The sequence below is a fragment of the Felis catus genome, chromosome A3, assembly GCF_018350175.1.
Source record: "Felis catus isolate Fca126 chromosome A3, F.catus_Fca126_mat1.0, whole genome shotgun sequence".
NCBI classification, from domain to species: Eukaryota; Metazoa; Chordata; class Mammalia; order Carnivora; family Felidae; genus Felis; species Felis catus.
The window spans coordinates 116,735,065-116,757,710 of NC_058370.1; the positions used below are offsets into that span (position 1 = coordinate 116,735,065).

At 43.3% G+C, this 22,646-nt stretch overlaps 1 protein-coding gene across 3 annotated transcripts in view; it reads left to right on the forward strand.

Annotated features, from left to right (window-relative positions):
* The window catches only part of ALK (ALK receptor tyrosine kinase), an 815,814-nt gene that overhangs the window by 630,626 nt on the left and 162,542 nt on the right, over positions 1-22,646 (forward strand). For all 3 annotated transcript variants that reach the window (XM_045054731.1, XM_045054732.1, XM_003984359.6), the window contains one exon: positions 320-447. In XM_045054731.1, coding sequence (XP_044910666.1) covers positions 320-447 — 128 coding nt within the window. The remainder of the gene's footprint in view (positions 1-319; positions 448-22,646) is intronic.

Here is a 22,646-nt window from a genome sequence, read left to right on the forward strand (position 1 = left end):
CATATATTCTTTTCCTGTAAGACTAACCTGCTAATATAGCCCAAAGGTCTGCAATTGCCTGAAAGAATATGACAAAAGGAACACCGGTGGCCACTGGCCCCAGTGGCTTTGAGAAGTGGGTCTCTGAGTTGGTGGGACAAGAAGGAAACAAATGTGCGTGTTGACGTCAGAATCATGGTTCTCAGAGCCCCTGGGGTCGCATCTGTTGGTGCCCACAAAGAGCATGGGCCCTGAAATCATTGCAAGCTCTGTGCAGGTTAGGCCTGCTTCTCACCACTGTTTCTCTATGTTCTTCCCCTCTGTTTTCCAATGCAACCAGTTGGACAGTGCTTCAGGGAAGAATTGGGCGACCAGAGAACCCATTCCGAGTGGCCCTGGAATACATCTCTAGTGGAAACCGAAGCTTGTCTGCAGTGGACTTCTTTGCCCTGAAGAACTGCAGTGAAGGTATGTGAATCTGGCTTTCCCCTCCACTCCTTGGTAGCGTGCTGTCTTAAGTGTGTTGATAGCCTGCCACCATGATTAGCTGGGAATGTGCTTGTTTATACAGTGAAGTCTGTGGTGCCTTGGAGCTGGTTCTGAATATTACCAAGTACTCCATTCCCCAGCTGATGGATTTTCAAAGACTGAGTATGACATTATATCTGCTTACCTTGAAACTTCGTCAAACAGAATAGTCTTTGTTAGAGAACATATCAGCTTAACTTCCCTGGCTGCCAAATGCTTTCAGCTACATTGCTTTGTTTTGTTTTGTTTTGTTTTTTACTGTGGAAAGTTTCAAATGTGTACAAATAAATAGAATAGTACAATGACCCCCATATACCCTCAACTCAGTTTCAATTGTTATCAACATGCTGCCATTTTTATTTCACCTGTATCTCTACCTACTCCTCACCCTACCAACCTGATAGTGGTTATTATTTTCTTCTTTTTTTCCTGAGGCACATTGCATGAATAATTATTTTTAATGACTTGATTTCTGCAATTATTTAGGGGAAACTTGGGAAATGGTTTTATATGAAATCTTTTGCTTATTTTGTAAATACCATGAAGGTATGGTCCACTCGATCGTTGAATTCCTTTTGTGTAAGTCCCACGTTGTGTATTTACTCAAGATTTATTACCAAGAGAAAGCATCTCTCTCCTAAAGAATGCTTTGTTGTTGTTGTTTTTCCTTTTGCCTTTGTTGCCAGGAAACTCTGAACTCAATGTAGTACTTAATCCCAGTAATTACAGCTGTATGTGTTTTTGATAAACTTATTTCCCCTCCCTCTACAGAGTTTTTGACCTTCTACTTTTATTTTCAAATCATATCTCATATGTATCTTTCATTAGATATTGCTTCAAGTCTGATTAGTAAGCAGGAAGAAAGGAATCATCAATAGATAACATGAGGTTGATCTTTCCTTGATTATTTCGAAGACCTAGCATCATAATTATCAACATCCTTTATTGTTTCCCTCATGTAGAAGGTACAGGAGATGGGATTGAATCATACAGTCTTCAGGAAGAAGTTGCTTTCATTACTGCTATTCTGCTGTGCCTGCCTCTGACCAGAGGTTCACTGGGAAGGAAGGTCTCAGGTGTGCCATGGAATCTGTGGTCTAAGAGGCCCAAGGATAAAGTATGGAGAGGAATGAAGTCTGTGGCACTCCCAGACCTAAATTCTCAATTTAGACTGTTCATAAACAACCATGAAGGCCCATAACACCCAGCAATCTGTTGCATGCAGAAAAGCTCAGCTTTAAATCACAGGCCTCTTAGAGGTGGTGTATGTACAAAGGGAACTCCCTTAAGAGACTACTGACCAGCCAGTTTCTTATGCTCTTAGGGCTCTTCATTCATTGCTGGTCTTGTAAGAACTTTCACAAAGTGGTTTTCTTTTTCCTTTAATGAAAACTGGTTTATGTGTGAGAAAAAGAAAAATCATCATAATGTGACAGATTGAACTTCAGTTCAAGTTGAAAAGGTGGTTAACCTGTGATGTGAAGCAATGTATAAGAAACATGTGGTTTGGGAGAAAGCCAGAGCTTGTACAAATGTTTCCACATTCACAAACTTGGGGATTTGTGAATGGCTCTGGACACCATCAATCCTCACAGATGTCAATGTCTATGTACTGTCCAAAAGAGACCATCTATTGAAATGGAGCCAGTTAACAGGAATGTGACAGGGAGAAGGTATCAGTTCCCAGAATTGGCCTAATCTCATTTGAGTAATGTGAAAAGAAGGGGACAGGAGGCAAAAAACTCCAGATATCTGGTCCAGCCCAAATAATGTTGCAAAAATTCTTTGTACGTCTGAGTCAAGGATCTCAAACACATTTTTCCTCCCTTACCCCTATGACTCCATTTAACCTAAAAAATTCTTCCTCTATATCTTATGTTGCATTTGCAGTGAGTTTGTTTCAGGGTTTAAAAGACCTGTTTCTTGTCTGCTTCTCTACCCTTATGAAACCAAGAGAGTTGACCTCTCTTGATCCAAAAAGTATGTCTTCTGACAGGCCACTCTTTTAGAGGAGGGAGGAAAGAAATCTGCTTCTAATTCCCTAGAGCAGGTAGATTGGCCAAGAGACCTAGGAAGGTTCTCATGTCCCAGCTACCTTCCTTCAGAGGCTCCATGTATAAGAACAGATGCTCCATGGAGAGGCAGATGTTCTCTGCGCCCCTTCTCTGACTTGAACTCCTGTGGCCACCAAGGGGTATGAAGGGATAAGTATGGATGTGTAAAGCACAGAACAGAGAAAAACAAAGTAATTCCTGTGCTTCCTGGGAACTTATAATTTTCCCTCCCATGGTGGAACAATTCAGGTGCACATCAGTTGGTATGGACAAGTTGCAGACATAAGAAGCATCCTAAAACTACATTCATGTTTTTAAATGGAAGGAGTTGTTTCTGAGGTACACTCAAAGCCTATTTGATATAGACAAATGTCTGTGTTTTCTTATGTCATTGCTTTGGTTTAGGTCATGAAAGGAAGGAAATAAGGAGAGTAGTATTGTCTTCGAGAGAGTGAACAGGGCTGGTGGCATGTTAGCCAGGGTTATAGATAGGTCTACAGGATGCCTGGTCTATTTTCTGATAGTAACTTGGTCCCCTCCTGATGAGGCACAGACAGGATATTAAATAAGAAACATCTGTAGAACTCTACAGCTCTTCCTTGGCCTACATGAGGAGAGGTGCCATTTTAGTTAGTATGGAGAAAACTTACAGGGGATGTTGGGACAATTTTCCCCATATAGGAGATTATACTTATTTGTGGATGTCATGGGCTGAGTCCATACCTCTTTCCTCTCTTAATCCTGACAGCTATCACAGTGTGTAACACTTAATAGGTGCTCAGTTAATAAGCAATAAAAGTTAACATCAACAGAGCACTTACCATGCAAGAAGAGAAGTGCTGATCCTTTCACATGTGTTATCTCATGTGAACTTTACACTAGTGCTATAAAGCAGGTTCTATTATCTTATTTAACAGATGGGGAAACTGAAGCTCACAGAAGTCTCAAAACTTGCCCAGGTCATTCAATTAGGGAAAGATAGAGCCAAACTCAATCCCAAGTCAGTCTGACCACCAAGCCAGTGTTTCTGTCCACCACATTCTATCACCTTTCTAGACTGTGTAGAGGAAGAGGTTTTATTTATTACCAGAAGATTTAGAATTATCTTTGACTCATCCTCCTCTCCCTACATCCAAATGGCCAAGCCCTGAGCTTTAGACTCATGGCTGCCTTACATCCTATCTGTTGCTATCTAGATGCTACTGTTGTTGTCTCTTGAATTTACCCTTATGACTTCATTTCCACAACAACGTACCTTATCTGGGCCTTTGTTACACATCCCTGGGCTTTGGCAGTAGCCAGCTAGTCTGGCTGATGCCATTATCCATCCCTAACATATTGCCACACCAATCTGCCCAAAATTCCCTTTCTTTGTGGCACTTTCATGACATCTCAGTAACTTCTTATTGCCTCACACATCAGAAATATGAGGGGGCGAGACTGGGCCACCTCACTCATTCCTGGGTCCAGGAAAGTGATGGGCTGGGGATCACCCAGCTGGTTGGTGATAGAGCTGGGAGTGACATCAGAGCCATCTCGACTCCAGCCTCAGTACTTTCACCACTGTTTAGTCCTGCCTGGAAAGCCTGAGTGTCTCTGCCTGACTTCCAAGCTTCTTTACAGTCTGGCCTCAAGACCTGTCCAACGTTATGCCCTCTGTTTTCCACACCTCCTGCCCTCTAGTCAGACTGGTTTTCTGTCCACTGTACCAGGAATGGCCACCTTGGTCCCAGGTCTTCCATTTTGAATGCAGACTCATCATTTAGGATCCAGTTTAGGGCCCGAACCCTCCAGAACATCATTCATAGATACAAAAATCTTTCTCAGAAGGCTTTGCTATTACATCTAAATTTAGCATCTATTTTATAATTCTTTCCAAGTTAGTTATTTTGGGACCCTAACTTGAGGTTTGGGATCTTGTCTTATATTTCTTTTATTTCTCCAGGGGGCATGTAACACAGTGCTAAACACGTAGAAAACACTACATAAATATTTGTTGACTGATTGTTAGTTAATCATTGATAAATGCTGCTCCTGCTTTTATAGCTTTGGGCTATTAGCCTATTATTTCCAAAAGAAGGTAGCAGTGAATGTAAATTTGTTAGAAGAGGTTTTTTCCTGATGTTAAAAGAAAAATAGTTGATAAATTCGCCAATGATGGGAGAGATATCAGCCTCCAGAGACACCCATGCTTGGGCTTCCAGGAACCCTTCACCCATTCACAAAGACTTTTCTTCAGCAGACAAGCCAAAGCAATAGAATTGTGCAGGATACTCATCAGGACTCCACGTGTTCAGAGGAGTCTACAGAAAAACACGTCGGAAGAGGCAGGACTAGCTTCCTGAAAATGATTTGTAAAAACACTGTGCCTTTTAGCAGCTCATAAGAATATACCCCAATGTTTACAGCAGCACTTTCAGCAATAGCCAAATTATGGAAAGAGCCTAAATGTCCATCAACTGATGAATGGATAAAGAAGATGTAGTTTATATATACAATGGAATACTACTTGGCAATGAGAAAGAATGAAATTTGGCCATTTGTAGCAATGTGGATGGAACTGGAGAGTGTTATGCTAAGTGAAATAAGTCAGGCAGAGAAAGACAGATACCGTATGTTTTCACTCATATGGGGATCCTGAGAATCTCAACAGAAGACCAGGGGAGAGGAGAATGGTGGGGGGGGGGGGGAGTTACAGAGAGGGAAGGAGGCAAACTATAAGAGACTCTTAAATACTGAGAACAAACTGAGGGTTGATAGGGGGTGGGGTGAGGGGAAAATGGGTGATGGGCATTGAGGAGAGTACCTGTTGGGATGAGCACTGGGTGTTGTATGGAAACCAATTTGAGAATAAATTTCATTTAAAAAAAAAAGAATATAATTGCAAACACCCATCTCACACCTTCTATGTGCCAGGCTCCATTCTAAATTCTTTGCATATATTAACTCATTTAAGCCTCACAATAATACTATGAGGTATGCATTATCATTATCAGCATTTCCACTGTATAGATGAGGAAATCGAGGCACAGAGACTTAAGTAATTTGCCCCAAGTCTCACAGCTGATACTGGAACAGAGCTCATCTACTCCAGTATCCATGCTCTTAGCTGCTGTGTGTTGCTGCTACTTCCTAGAAATCACCCCAGAAAGCATCTATTCTGACTCCCTCACCAGTGGAAATTGAATAAACAAACCACCCAAAGGTTTACCTTGAATTTTGATACACTAAATTATTGGCCACCCCAATGTGATTTCTACCTTCACCTCATGGTTCTCAAGCTCTCAGTTTTTCTAAGAATCTAATTTAGAACTTCCCTTTCCCTGCCTAGGTTGGTCAGAGGTGGTTTAGGTGTACCACTGCCCACTGGCCAACAGTGGACACCCCATCCATGAACATCAAGGAGCTGCAGATGGCGCCTGTGTGAGCCTAAATACATTTTACCACCAGTCCCCGTGGTTCTTGTTCTCTTTCATGAACCTACAAGAATCATATCTGAGGTTTCCTGGGTCAGAACCACATTCAGCTCACTAACAGATTTCTCAGCAAGAAGCACTCTTGGTTCCTTACCGTACTGAGACCCTTTCAGACACAGTAATTTCTCTGATGTGCCCATCAGAGAGGATGTCATAATCCTCATGTGACCAATGAGGGGTTATTTCACTAACTTCTGTAGTGCAGGAGGGGCAGGAATCCAGTGTCAAAAGCAGTCCCACCACCATGGATACCTTAAAACACATGTTCCTAAAGAATTGGGGATGCACAGGTATCTTAACCTCTCTAGACCTAAAATGATGGCATTTAAACTGGATCTATGGTCTTCAAAGATTTTTTAGAGACTGAACCCTTAATTTAACTAAAGTTTTATATATGCATCCATTATATAAAAGTACACAAGCAAAGCTTCCCTAGGAAAAGTGATGGTTGGAACCTACCTCCTCCACAGCCCTTGACACCCACCCCCCCACCACCTCCATGGGGGTTCATAAAATACATTTTGAGAACCACTGGGCATTCTTATTTTCAACTCTCCTATTAATTCCAGGTTTTTGATCTTATGATTCTGTGCTTACATAAAACGTGATCGCCAAAAGTTGTTAACATTAATTGTACCTTCCTTAAACAATTAAGACTAAGGACAAGGCTGCTATACTTTGGGCTATGGCCCATTTACACAAGGCAAGTTCTTGTCTCACTGAGTCCTGGCTTTGAGATGCTAAGTATGGAGCTGGTATGAATGTTTCCAGTAAAAAACAAAAATGTGTGGCATGTCCCAATGTTGTTCCCTCTCTCTCCTCCTACTCCACCAAAGACAACGATGGCCAGGCAAGAATGCTCTCCTTAGGCCAAGAGGGGACAAGAGGAAACGAAAGAAGCTGAGCAAATGGATTCTAATCTTGGCCAGCCGTGTGGAACCAATCAATCTCTGGAGTAAGCTCCAAAATCCAGCTGGGTAAAATGAGGGATAACCTCATGGGCTCCTGGCAGCCTGGCCCAAATGGGGCATTTTCTGTTCCAACAGCAAGCAACACCCCAGCAGGATCCTCAGTCCGTGCTTGTAAAATGGTGATTACTGTGGCACTGTCCTCGGGCTGCCAGCAGAAAACTCTCTATGTAGTAGAAACATCAATCGTTCCGTCCACAGACTTGCCCGTTCCTTCGACATTTACTGAGCACATACTAGACTGAATGCTCCGTGATACTGATAGAAACTTGCTTCTGTCTTAGGACTGAGTTTTGGTGTGGGGCCTTAAAATCCCCATTCTGCTTTGCACAAAACTGCTCCCCTAAGGGCATCCCTGACTTACATTTAATTCGCACCAGAGGTATTGAATAAATGCTCCATTTGTACAGGTCTCTTCCTCTACACTGGTTGCCACGTGTATTGCTCAGAAATACCACAAAATGAGCACTGAACCAGCAATCAGGGGATCAAAGTCCCCTTTCCACCTCTTATTTGCCACAGTCGAGCCAACTCTTCAGATCAGAAGGAATATTAAAGGTCTCTATCAGAATTGGCACATCGTTGGTGTTTTTTATTTAAAACAGGAATAAAAATATGTTAGTGGTTGTCCCAAAACTGACCTTAACCGTGAGGGTCAAATGAGAAGATGGCTGTGGGGACGCATTATGGATGATGATGCCCTGAGCTACCTGACCTCTCTGCGACTCACCTGCCTGAAGCCTGTAAAAACAAAGGTGCTCCCTCACTGATGCTCCGTTTCTTACAGAGAAAGTACTAGCCACAGAAGCAAATTGGCTCTTCTGATGCCTCCTGCAAAATTATGTGATGCTAACAATAACCAAATGCCAAGCAGGTATTGAGAGCCACAGAACTGCCAATCTGACAGTGACACCAAGGTGGCTGTCACCCAGCTTAGTCACTTCAAGGGACTGAGTCAACTGTGCAGTGGTGGTTGTAATGCTTGGAAGTGAAAGCCAAGGAGAAATAGCAACCACAGCCTGTGCCCTCCACGTGAAGGGTAAGGCCCACTTACAAAACATTCTCCTTATGAACTGCCTATTTCTAAAATTTCCCACTCATCACTTACCTGTGGATTGTACTGTTTAAAAGATAAGCATTAAAATTGTGATTTCCTGTAGCCACTGAGATCTCTCTCACATTTCCCCAAACACCTCGCACCTCAACCTTTTGTTCCAGCGGTGCCCCCTTTAGAGTCCCCTCCCCCTCCCATCCCCAATATCTGTCTCCTCAAGCCCTACACTTCTTTCAAACTTCAGCTCCAATGCTATCTTCTCCAAGAAGTCTCAGCTCAGAATTATGTCTCCATATATTTCCTTTTTAGAACAGTCTACTTCTTTCCAGAGTTATTTATGTATCTTGCTCAATAGATGCTAAATTCCTAGAATCAAAGACTGTGTCTTTTTCTTTTTAATCTCTGTACCCCAATTAGCAACTAACAGTGCTTCGCTCATAGTAAGCACTGAATAAAGCTTTTCTGGTTACAATGGAGGACGAGGATTACAGGCTTTGGAAACAGACAGAATGAGTGTGGCATTCCAGGTCTATCACTTACAACCCTTCTGAGCTCAGAAGAGTTTTTAAGAATCTTTGAGTTTTGGGGGCACCTGGGTGGCTCAGTCGGTTGAGCGTCCAACTTCGGCTCAGGTCAGGATCTCGCAGTTTGTGAGTTCGAACCCCACGTCGGGCTCTGTGCTGACAACCCAGAGCCTGGAGCCTGCTTCAGATTCTGTCTCGCTCTCGCTCTCGCTCTCGCTCTCTGCCCCTCCCCCACTCACGCTCTGTTTCTCTCTCTCCCTGCCCCTCCTCCACTCATGCTCTGTCTCTCATGCTCTCTCTCTCCTTCGGAAATAAACATTAAAAAAAAACTCTTTGAGTTTTGGTTTTCTCAACAGTAAATGGGACTAATGTTACATAAATATAGGTTTGTTGAGAAATGAAAAACTGATATTATGCATCCAGCCCCTGGCACGGTGCTTGGCACAATAAATGTACCATTGCCTTCCCCCTTCCTCACCCCTGACTGAGATGAATGTCCTCATTCTGGAACCAGGATGGGATAATTCATCACAAGTATCCCAGAATATGTTTGCAGGCTCAGGCCCACCTTTCCCTTTACATCTGCACCTTGTCTGAGCCATTGGGCCAAGGGCAAGTTCACCCCTGCTGCCAGCAGAAACTTGGAAAGCCCAGATCTGTTTTCTGATTTAGAAGGCAATTGCAGGGGCGCCTGGGTGGCGCAGTCGGTTAAGCATCCGACTTCAGCCAGGTCACGATCTCGCAGTCCGTGGGTTCGAGCCCCGCATCCGGCTCTGGGCTGATGGCTCAGAGCCTGGAGCCTGTTTCCGATTCTGTGTCTCCCTCTCTCTCTGCCCCTCCCCCGTTCATGCTCTGTCTCTCTCTGTCCCAAAAATAAATAAATGTTGAAAAAAAAAATTAAAAAAAAAAAAAGCAAGATGGTTGCTTTTCTTCCCGCCCACAATCTATGCTTTTCTCTCTGATAATGTCATTTTTTTTCCCTTTGTGACTGGGTGCCCAGAATCCAATGTGCCCTGCAAAAGAGTGGGACTGTTTAATCCTGTGGGGATCCTTAGTGGCCAAGGAAGACCCAAACATCCTGTGATGTACGCTTATCATACTTCTGAGAATAGGATCTAAATCAGCCAGGCCCCCAGCTGGTGGAACCAGGAAAGCATTTTGCTTGCCCCTCCTTTCCCTACGGATGTACAGCTGCTGTTGGCAGAAACTTCCTTACATTGGAATGGCTTATTCATAACCACTAATAAACCCAATTAAAAATGCCCCACAAAGTACATAGGAACAATGATTGCTCGATCAACTCTTTTAAATATTTGACCATTGGAAATCACCCGGAAATGGAGGCCAAGACAAAAGATTTTTAAATATAAATAAATAAGGAACCAGTGCACTGAGGTCATTGTCCTCCCAGAAGAAAATTACTTTCAAATTACAACTACATAAAAGAAATAATTGAAAAGATTAATCACACTAAAATAATTGGTCTATTTTACAAGTAATTTGGAGCAATATTCAGTCATTGACATAAATGTCTAGTAGTAAAATAGTAATGAATTTCATTCTCTGACTAATGTATTTATTTTATTAATGGTACTAAATGGCGTTGTTACTCCTTATAAATATTTCATAACTTTTAATTCATTAAAATGTTCAAGGAATTTCCAAAAGTATTTATTAGTTTTAAATCATCCTTAGTATTCAATATGCGATTGCCATTCTGCCTGGGTAATTAAAAAAATTATTGTTTTGGGTAATGGGAGTCTCTTTGAATGTGGAGGATTAAGCCCCAGTTATTAATGAGACTGACGCTCCTGCTGGTGATGAATGAGGGGCTTGGTGAAGCTATGCTCCCCCTCTAGGTCTCTATCTGTGCCTGTGAGGCGAACCCAAATAAATAAATTCCAGAGATAAGAGAAATGTCAGTTTAGACATTGGTTTCAATCCACCACCTCTCCCACATCCCCTCCATCTTCCAGAAACAGCTGACAGCAGGATTCGTACATTCTGACCTCACCTCCTCTCTGTTTCTTTCATTCTTTGACAGAGGCCATAAGGAGGGAAATGGGCATAAGATGCAACAGAGAGAAAAGCAAGGGACGTTGCATCATGAACAGTGGAAAGAAGATAGGATTTGGATAAGAAAACGTGGACTTGAATCCTAGCTGAGTTGTTTGGGTGCTGTGTGTCCGCTACACCCTGCAGTGCTAGATAATTAATGTGTAAAATGAAGACGTTGGCACCTACTCCATGTGAGGACTTAATTCGTGTGGGGATTAAATATGATAGTGTGTATGCCTTACATGACACAGTGCCTGCAACCTAGCAGGAAATCAAACAGGGTTAGTTCTCCCCCTCCCTAAGTCCAAACAGTAATGTGGATCCAGTGGCCTTGGCAATTCTTAATTAAGCATGGTACAAATAATTGGTATGAGTCATCAAGATAAACTGGACCAACAGTGAATTGTTCAACTTCAAGGGCTTGGTGAAGTCTAAGGACATCCCCTGGAGGAAGAATGGGATGGCCCCACTCTCAGTGCCCTGTCCCACAGGTCTGAGGTCAGGCTCACTGCCCTATCTCCCAAGCCCCATCCACATCGGAAGTGGCTAAAGGCATTTGGCTGTGAGAAAATAGGGAGGGGCCAGGATCTAACAAGTGGGTTGGGATAAAGGGGCAGGTGTTTCTCACATTTGGACCCTTGTAACTTGAGGATATATAGTGGCGCTCTGGGCACATGCAAACCCACAGAATTAACATGGTACGTTTTACCAAAATGTTGGAACAGAGGGATATTTTTATATTTAAACCAACATGGCTATATACTGGGCTTCAATGCAAATTACACACAAATCTTAAGATAAAACATGAGGTTTAAGACCTTTTCTGCTGGAAGTGATCCCCCAGATTCTGGGAGGTGACATCACCCTTGTCTGCCATGGGGGGGTACATCAAAGGGGATGTTGGTGAAGCACACAACTCTAAGGGGACAGAGGGACAGGAGTTAAAACAAGGAAGTATGGCAGCCTGGAAAGCTGGACCAAACCAAAGGTATTCTTTCAGTTGCAAGCCATTGGTGGATGTGATGGCAGGCCAAATCCCAGGGTGACACCAGAGACCAGCAGGGGGGCCCTAACCTACCAAATCAGTCAGAAGGACTCAATTCCTAAAATTTATGTACCAAATCAGGGCCAAACTAACCAAATATTAGATTTAAAAGTCCCCTGTGTATTGACCTAAAGCTTATTAAATTTCCCCAAAGACAGAATGGATTGCAGAATTGGCTTTGTTTTGAAGGGAGATACAGAAAGGGTTACTAACTCTCCATCTGAAGAGGTAGGAGACATTTTACTTCCTCTCTGCCCAGACCCCTGGACAGAGCGTCTCACAGCAGGGACTATGGGAACCAAATGGCCAAGTCTTCCAGAGCAGAGCACAAGGATGTGGTGTGTTTTTTTCTGTTTTTACTCAGTTATTTTGAAGTTTTGGCATTCTCTGTCTTCAGATTATGCTGCGAGTGTGGAACCTTAGTTTGCCTTTTTTGTTGTGATTTGTTTGGAGAGGAAACACAGGGAAACAGTTGCTTAGTAGGTGCCCAGAGGCCCCACAATTCAGTCTGCAAGTCACAAGGCAAATGGTCTCTCTGATCCCTCCTTCCCTCAGCTCCAACATTCTGGAATTCCATGTGCAGCATTTGGGTGGATGTAAAGTCTTTTGGCTTTTGCTGCTTTTGCTTCTTTATTTAGCTCTTAGCCAGCATTTTGTGTCTATAAAATGCTTAACAACATTGACTAATTACCACTTATTAATCATTCATGCAACTGATAGACCAGGGTCTTATCATTTCCTTCAACAACACAGGTGCAATATCCTGTCTGGTTCCCAAGTCATACACAGTGGGAGTGATGGGACCATCATGGCAGCACTGGGATCCTCCTGAGCTCACTGGGGGAATGGGCCGGAAGGTGGGCACAGGCTCTGTGAGGCTACAACCCTCTGCTCTAATGAACAGGAAGGATGAGCCACATTGCCGGCCAATGGCAGCTGAGAAGCAATAAGCTTTAATTAGAAACTTCTTCCTGGAAATTCACATGGACATAATAACTCTGTTGTCTTAAAAGGCCCAGAGAGGTTGAATGCCTCAACTTTCTTTTGCTTTTATAAGCTGATCCTTTCAATCACTTTTGAAATGTAAATATAATTAAAACATTGGTGCTGATTAGCTTCCTTGTGCTACAGAGACAGGCAACTCATGTCTAGGGTCAGGAGGTAGCCTGTCTGTAGGTTTACAGTTCAGGAACACAGGTGAAGGAGAACACAGCTGGGGATAGCAGCAGAACAGACCACTGCACAGGCTCACTTTAGTCTCCAGGAGCGCTAGGTGTGGACAAGCTCCCTACACTCCACTCCCCAGAGATCAAAGAGAGCCTGTGAGTAGCCCAAAGCCTCTGTCCTGTGGACTTGGGCTTATGAGTAGGTAAGGCAGAGGTGAGAAATTCCCAGAATTACATTATATGGATTAAAATAGAAAGCAGAAAATTACAAGGAAAGTTGTTCCCTATTTCTCTTACCATCTCAGGATTGGTATCTTTCTTGTCAGTGTGCAAACACAAGCCCTTGCTTGTTGCGTTTCCCATACTCCCCCACATATCCACTGGGTGTGCATGCATACTAATGTTAGAAGATCTATCTATTCTCTGCCATTCTTCCCCTGGCATGGCCCTTCCCCCATTCTTTTCTCCCCATTTTTTTCCCATGGCTATTTGTAATGCCAAAGCAACTACTCGATTCAGAGCCACAGTGTTTGTTTACTCTGTGTGATAATCAATACAGGAAAGCAGACAGATCATTACCCGTCTTGGTGTTTGTTTTGGCATCCTGCGGGCAGCCTACATCTCCTCACCCTCAGCCTTCCTTCCCTCTGTCTCTCCCAAACTCTGGATGCCTTTGTCTTTTTGCTTACCTGTGACTTCACTTTCACTTATCAACTTTCTTCCTCTCTTTTCGTGAGGGGGAGAAACCTGGGCCATGGAATTGGCCATCTGATTGCTGGGGCACCTCAGTAATCAGTGAAGCCTGTTCTGCTTTTACTCCAGACAGATGGACAACAACTGAAATGGCCAGATCGGCTGCTCAGGGGCCAGATCTGGGGTGTGCACATATGAAGTCTTCCTCTCTTTCTCTTCTGTATTCTAAGAATAGATTTTCTCCTCTCCTCCTTTTTTCCATTCCCCAATTTTGCCTCCTTTCCCTTCATGTACCCGTCATTTTCTGGTTAGAAGACCTCATTTCACATGCATACACATGTTGCACACAGGAACAGTGTTGTACATGAACAGTGAGGAGGTTTTGTGGGGCATTTGGACATGGTAATCCTGAAGAAGGCCTCAGGGTCAAGACCACCATCTTTAATTGAGAGTGAGGACTTCCTAGTGTCAATCACATGGCAAAGGCAAGACTTAGGTACATAAGAGGGTCTGGCATTTTCTTCTAGGGGTCAGGAAATTAAATTGGAGTGAGCTCTTGGGTAATGGGAACTGAGCTTGCAGTCACTACAGAGAAGACACTAGAAGCTAGGAAGGAGAGTCTTGGGAAAACTCATTTATTTTCTCTTCAGGGTCAGCAAAGCAGAGTCTAAGCTCATGGCATGGGAGCTCAAATCTCATGGGAGATTTTTTTCCCCCTTGTTTTTCCCTGTCTTTAGCAAGTCATGTTGAACATTCCAGCTTACTTTGGTTGTACTCTAAGAGTTTTATCTGGGCCTTGACCAGGGTTTTAAAGGGTTTAAACATCACAGTTGTGATCCATTGGATTCTCCAAGGAAATAACAAATCTCAGAAAAAGAGGGAGGAAGGAGGGGAATAAAAGAGAGAGGTAGAAAAGACTATGAGGTCTGGCCACTCCACCCACCATAAAGTTCACCTTCACCTCCTGTGGAAACTAGGAGGTTCAGAGCTTGCATTGATTAAGGAAAGTGGGATCTTCCTACCAACTGACCTGAAATCTGTCCCCGTGTGTAAACTGGGCTTCCGTTTCTCCACCACCTAGTAACTGGACTCTATGCTTCCAGAACCAAGGCTGGAGGATTTATTAAATAACCCAAACTCCTTGGGAGTTTTAAAAATCATATTTGCATTTCCATGCTATTATATTATATAGTGTGACTTCATATAGAAGCTACTATATGAGGCTCCACTATTTCTCATCATTGGTTGTTGCTTTTCAGACATAAAAAATAGAAAAGGAGTCACAGTCACCATGTGATGGTCTCTTTTGTCAGATGTAGAACTCCTCCCACCATACCCTTACCCCAACCCTTGGTTCCAGCCACAGACAACCTCATTAAGTGTGGTATAAGGGGTAGCCCAGTGCTCAATCCACAGAATTCCAGGAAGGCTTCATATGACTTGGGTGGATCATCCAAGTACTATGGCCTGTTTGACTTTTGCTTCCGTTATTCCCCCTCCCCACCCCTGCTAAGTTGTGCAATTTCCACCTCAAATCTGCATCCCTAGCACTTGGCTTAAAGCCTGGCACGATAGGGGCTTCATGAATTTTTGTAGAGTTTTGAATGAGTGAATGAATAAATGAGTCAAGAGGGAGCACTGTGAGAAAGTGTCTATGAATGCAAAGCAGAGTGGGAAACTGACATCAGCAGCAAGGAATTGTAAACAAGGCAAATATATCAATATTTCAGATGGTTTCAGTTATCCACTTAACCATTTCAAGTGGGCATTCTATTTTGTAAGTATACGCAAAGATAAACACACCCAGTAGCATAAGCTTAACTTCCAGATTCTCCCCTGCCAAAATAGTATTAATATTAATAATAATAATATTAATAAATAATAATATTAATAATAATAATTGCAAGAGTAGAATCTCCAGTACACACCATCTGGAAACTCCTTACATAGGCCCTGAACATTGCCAGATGACCCAAATTAGTGATCAGTGATATACTTACCCCATGTGATTTGCTTGAGTTAGGACTTGGCCACTGCTTTGAAGATGTTACAATAGAATCGAACAGCAGATGAACTTGTATTTGATATATTCTATCAACTCTATTGCTTTCTGGGACTTCTGTTAACTATACAATTCTGCACTTTTAAAAATCACAGTTTTCATTTAATTTAGCATCTGGAAAAGGCTTAAAGAAAAATTGTTTTCTTTTCTCCCTAATTTTACAGATTAGCAGACTGAGGCCCAAAGAAATTAAGGTTCTATAATTATCAAATGGCCAAGTTGTGATTTTTTACCTCTTATTCTATTTTTCCTTCAACCTCTCCCTGCTATTTCTCAGCCTTGGAAAGATTAGAAAGTGACTTTAACACCTATTCTGTTCTCCACTCCATGGGGGCCCTGTCCCAGATCCTCACCATCTAGCATAGAGCCTGGCACAGATCAGATGTTCAGTCAGTGTTCTTAATTTTCTTAATTGAAATAAATAGAATACATGGCATCCCAATAAAGTATTAAGTGAATGATAAGCATATTGGAACCTTGTATCTCAGCTTGTATTTTCAGAGAGAGAACCAGCCCATGCTCAACCAGGAAAAGGGCATGCTTAAGAAAGCTATAGTAGGGCAGAAAGGCCAGAACAGTTTTCATATAAGAGAATCAGCCCACTGAAAAGGATTTTAAACATCATAAAGAGGATGTAAACTTTACAGTCCATATGCAAAAATGAAACCTGACTTGGCTCTTAGGAGAACCCCTCATTTCCACTGATGGCAAACAGCTTAATCTAGAGTCAAGAGTTAAAGTAAACTCTGAATGGAATTTTTTAAATTTCTCTTGGATAGATAATCAGATGGTTCTGAATTCTCCCCTTTTCCATTTTCCTTCCCATTGCTCTGGAGAGCAAGTAAAAATAGGAAGTCTTCTGTGCCATCTCGTGATGAAAGAGCCATCTATTCTGGCCTCCCCTGAAAGATTCACTCCTGTTTGTCTTCAGTCATAGGGCCAGCCCCATAAGTATCACTGAAGAAGTCCCTGTTTGCAGGTCATATGGTCCACCTACATCACCCCAGCTCCATCCATAAGATCTCCACAGGTCTACCCACAATCTCTCAGCCACCTCTGGGCCCTTCTCGGGGAGACAGTGAGACTTTTGATGCTCTCCCATGCTGCTCTGGGTCTGAGCCCTTTCCACCCACTACCTCCCAGTTGCCCCCCCTCCACTCTCCTGACTCTACTGAAGCAGCCTAGAGCTAACCCAAGGCTCAAGTGCCTTCTTGATTGCAAGTCCTTTCAAACCTTCTGGTCTTTATCTCCTTCCCATGCCCCTGCCAAGATAAATCCCATCAAGTATAGGAAATGCACAGACCTGGTTGCCCTAACAGAACCACTTGAGTGTTCACCCTTTCTAATTTTCTCTTTGTTTCCAATCTAAGGGGTCTCTTCCACACCCTTTTCCATTCTGCCTCACTCTGTGTTTTTTACTAATAGGCATGTTTGGAGGCCTATTGATTCTTGGTTCCAGATACTCAAGACTCAGTCTCTTTGACTCCAAGATCCATTTCACTCTAAAAAAATTCAGATCTTACTGTTGAAAATCTGTATTTTCCTTCCCTAAGTCAAGGCAGTGCCAGGAGAGAGTGAGAGCAACTCTGAATGGAAAGTAGAGGGAGTGGGTCTACAAAGTTCAGAAAAAAGAAACTTCAGATGACTATCATATTTTGAATCATAATTATCATAATCATGATAATATTGTATTACCACACCCCCAACTCCAGTTGTCCAACTGTGCCTCCAACTAAACAGTCATCAGAGGGAGCCCCTTTTTAATGACTTCATGGAAAGAGTTTCCATAACAATTTTGATGGGACATAAAGAAGACAAAATATCTTAAAGTTCTAAGATGTTCCAGCAAACACCCAGTCCTTCTAAGTATAGACTGCAGTCCTGAGTCAGACTCAGAGCCCCACAAACTATATGTGAATCTCTTTGGTTTACATTATATTCTCTCCTGGCAAAAGATCATGACCTAGGGCAAAACCCCACCTGTGTTCTGTGACAGCCAGATGCATTTTTTTGAAAGCACCTCTGACATCTTTTTCCTGGCCAAGATCACTATCACTTGTAAAGTTCAAAGTCATTGAAGCTTTCTTTCTCTGGCCTCAACCTTCCTGTATACCCCTCTCCATTTTGTCCTCTGACTAAATCCCATACTCCAGCCCACCAGATCAACAACCTGTCCTCCTGACAGGCCAGGAATGGTCATTCCATCTGTCCCCATCCCAATTACTTATCAAAGACCATCACAATGCTCATTTCATCCCCCAGTGGCATCCATGAGCACTTTTTATGGCATCATCATTTAAACCACTTACTTGGCACTAACTAGCCTTAAGACATTTTCTACCCATGACTTCTTATAGAGAGTGATTTCATTTTTAGTACTGGTCTATGTTTTGCATAGAGTCTACCAACTCTTGGTTCATCCAGCACACAAGAATGTATTCCTGTCTGTCTAGATGGTAAGCTCTCTAAGGGATAGTACACTACAGTAAAAAGATCTTGGAACAACATACAGCAGTCACCTAACTCAACCCCTCTAAGCCCTGGTTATTTCTTATCATAAAATATATATGCCAACTTGATAAGAATGAGATTAGACCCAGTGAGACAAGCTGCATAAAAATTGGCACAGGAAATCTTTTTAAAAGTTGATTTTCTTCTTTCTTCCTCCTTAGAGTTCTACCTTTTCTTCTCCATCCCACCCTCACTCCCCAAAATGGTTCCTACCAACTCACATGATGGCCTGACACCTGAAGCTTAAGAAGTTGTCAGTAAGGATGTGCTAGATGGATGAAAGATAAATGGATGAATAAATTAATGAGAAGGAACGACATGTTAGGATTGCTCCATTACCCACACTTGCTCTCTGTTCTACATTCCATCTTCACCAGGGGCTTCACCCAGCTTCTGGGAGGTCCCTGACCCCTACCCCAAACCCTAGATTTCCTTTGTCCATCTTGTTAAGGGAGAGTCTGGCAAGGATCCATGAGCTGGGCTTCAGTTTCCCTTAACAGTGAAAAACAGGGCACATGTAAGGCATGATAGCTGGCTCTTTCCTCAAGGACAGTGTGTCCTTCAGGAAGAACTGGCAGAATTTCTATCAGAACTGGATTCCCTCTTAGTGCAAGTGTGCTAGGGGCTTCCAGCTTTTCTAAGCAGTGGCACAAAGCCCATGTCAAGCCAGCCTCATTAGCTGGCCTTTCCCCAGTTTAACCACTGCCCTGCATTTCAGAGAAGTCATCACAGCTCCTCATACTGTTTCCTTTCCAGAGGGACCAAGGAGAGGTACCCGAAATGAGAGCCTGTCAGCCATGCCAGCTATTATCATTATCCAAGCAGGACATTTCTTTTCCTGGTCTGAAAATGCCAGTTATCTGCCATGGAGGTGGGGTAGCTGTATCTGTATAGAAAACCTCCCTTTAATTAATCTTTAATCATGAAAGATTCCAATGCAATGTAGAGCATTAACTCAGTAATATTTGGATTTTCCCCATTTTGAATCTGTATTTATAGTTCATAATAATGAGGAACTGAGGCTGGGTGACATTTTTAAGGGCTTAGATTTATTTCAGTGAGACCATCAGAGAGTTTCATAATCTCACTCCCAAAAATGGGAGGAAGAAAGAGGTCTCTTTGGGGAGGGGATGCCAATTCACTCCAGTGTTACTCCAGTTTCCAGCCAAGGTATTATATTCTCCCGATGCTGTTCACAGATTGCAATCTAGTTTCCTCCATACATTTCTTAATAACTTTTCTGAAGAGATGACTGAGTCTGAATTGTTGACTTAAATTGTACCAGCTTTCCAAGAATCTTGCTTTCAGAGGTGGGAATGATGAATTGAGGAGTTATTTATTTTGATTTTTTGAATATGTCCATTACTGAGGTCCCTAGGCTTGTGTGCAAAGATCAAAAGACACAATTCCCTCAGAAAAATAAACTGAGTAGCCTATATGTAGGCCAAGCCAACTACAGTCTAGATAACCATGCAATCTAGAGGTGGTGGTGGTCCAGTGAGACATGTCCTGGTAGAAGTGAAAGTTTCATGAGGATGTGAGACATAAGGCCAGGTGACTTCCACCTATGCTTTAAAGTCATGACACTAATTTTTGAAGCTGAGTGGTGTGACCTCAGAGAGGCACCATTCTGTGTAAAAGGCCATGCCTCCAGTTTTCTGGATATGCTGCTTTCCAAGAAATACTCCAGCAGTGATGGACGTAGTCCCCACCCAGGAAGAAGGAAGCCAAAGTGGGGTCCCTGCTCCCAGGAAAGAGATATTCCCAGGAGCCACTGATCTATGTTAATGCATACCCCAGGCTCTGACTAAAAGAGATCCTTGAAACCTCATACCCTTAGGTAAAGGTTCTAGATGGCCACTATGAAAGGAAAGCTGAGGCTAACCCACTTCTACTCAGGACCCCTGGGGAAAGGAAGAGGCAGGTACAAAAGAAATAGGAGGGAAGGAAGAAGAAAAGGGGAAAAAAGGGAAAGGAAGGCATGGATGTTGATAAAAGTATTCAGAGAAACATCTTACTCCAAAATGGTGGTGATGTGATGGAAATACTAGACTGGGAGTTAGTTGTCATGGTAACCCCTGGAAATGGGAACCAGAAGAAGAGTTGTTACATTTGCCTAACATTTCCATTCAATGGGCTTTGGTTTGGGTTTGGGGTTTGTTGTTTGTTTGTTTGTTTGTTTTTGAAACTGCTTTTTGCTGGCAATGTGCTAAGTCCTGGGCAATATAAATATAAAAGCAATTCAACCAAATTTTCTGGCCTTAAGGAGCTCAGTCTAGTAAGGCAGACATGTTAGGAAGTGATTACAATCCAGTGAGGTGAATACAGATTTGCACAGAGCTACGGAAATACGGAGGACAGAGCGACTAACTCGGGGCCTGTGTGGCGGAAGATAATTCAACAAAGCTATAGAGAGGGAGCTGCGTAATAGAACAGCACAGAAATCCTTCTCATCTCATGAGACCCGTCCAGTTCCATGAAGCCTCCCTGACCCTCCTTCCCTCCCTGGAGTAGAATCTATCCACATTCCTTGCTGTGTACACACCTCTCCTGTGCTCCTCTTTCCACACCTTGTCACACATTAAACACTCTGTCTGCTTCTAATGTACCATATACTCCTCACATGCAAGGACCATGTTTTATTCATGTTTGCATCTTTAGCACCTAGAATATTGAAGTAGAATATTGTGTGTCAGATTGTAGGCTGCTAATTAGTGTTTGTGGGAAGGGAGGAGGGTGGGAGGGAAGGGGGAGGGGAAAGAAGGGAGGGGAAGAAAGAGGGAGGGGAAGAAAGAAGGGAGGGGAGGGAGAAAGGAAGGAAGGAAGGAAGGAAGGAAGGAAGGAAGGAAGGAAGGAAGGAAGGAAGGAAGGAAGGAAGAAGAAGGGAGGGAGGGAAGGAAGGGAGGAAGAGAGGAAATGAGTTTCTTAAACTTCCAGGGCTTACATATATAACCTCCTGTCATCCTCCTGTGTTTGGCCTCCTTCCAGTAACTACTGCTCCAAGTCTGTCCCTCTTTTCTCCTATTCTCTTCTAATTCTTCCTCCTCACCCATCCCTGCCTGGGCCTTTCCTCCTCCCTTCCTCAGTCCCCCTTCCTCTCTTTCTTGTCCATTTCCTGCCCCTTTCCCACTATCTTACCCCTGAACTTCTGTGTCCTTTCTCCATCCTTTCCTCCCTACCTTCCCATTACTTTAGTGAGGTCAGAGGTCTGATATGGATCATGAAAAATGATGAAGTGAAAGAAAGGATGAGCCAAATATAATTTGTTTCAAAGGCAGCCAGTCTTCTTAGACCTTAGGACAATGAGGAACAAAGAACTAGGCCCAGGGCCTCCACAGCTCTTACTCTCCACAGTTGGTGGCAGTGGATAGGCCACAGTATCCAAGGATCATGTGGTCAATCTGTTTTGAGTTTTCAGCCCAAAGCCAGAGTCCATGGAAAGTCCACGCTGTGCTGATGAAGAGCCCACATAGTGACCCCAAACTGTAGTTCCCACCTATCCCAGCCTCCCGATGCTACAGCTTAGGAACCCAGGCACCAGAGAAATTAAGTGACTTACCCAAGGTCACACAACAAGCCATGGCTGAGCCAAACCCAGAACCCTGTCTCCCGACAACTAGTGCAGGGATTTTCCCATGCGGCGCATTGCCCCTCGCTCTGGCAGTACATTTCCTGCATGCCAGGATTGATGCAGCTGACGCGCACACACACACAGGGACTCATTCTTCCTGCCGAGAAATGCATCCAGTTATGGGGAGGAAGGTGACAGCTGTTTAATAGCAGCTCTGTGGGATGGTTCTGGACTTAGAGTGTGGAATATTATCTCCTGCTAATGCGTTAGAGGAGATGCAGGGAAACAGAATGTAATTACCCAAACGGCTGTTTTTCCCGGATACCAAAACTAATTCTCCCGCCTGGTGAATAATGCTGAGGGGTCTTTAACAATTGGTTTATGCCCCGTCTGAAAGCTGTCACCACTCCTAATAGCACAGGGACCTGTTTTGCCAATAAGAGGTATCAATTTGAGACTGCCTCAGAGATAAACACGTGGGTTCATCCATTTTCTGAGGGGCCCTGAGAGTCTCTCCAGCGAGAAGGATCTGGAGAGGCTGCTACTCAGCTTCTGACAGCATGGCCTCCGGGGCGGAGGGGAGGGCTCCCTCAGATATGGCTGTTTTTCTTCACTGCTCTTCATCTTCCACCAAGCACCCAGCAGCCTGTCTGGTTCTAGGCCCCAACAACAGGGGGTGCACAGGGAGTGGGAATTTAGAGAAACACTCTATTCTTAGAAAAATCCAGAACAAGTGGGCTTCCTACCACCCATCTTTAAACAAACCTCATATACAACCATCTTGACTATAAAGCACATAAATTAAGCATAATTAATTCATCTCGTCAATCTAGAAATAACTTCTCCTCCTCTAAATGTCTGTAGGCTTTTATTTTTACCACCATTATGGTACTTATGTTTTACCACAGTTTCTAGTTATTTGTGCTCCTGTCACATCTGCCCTAAGATTGCTACTCT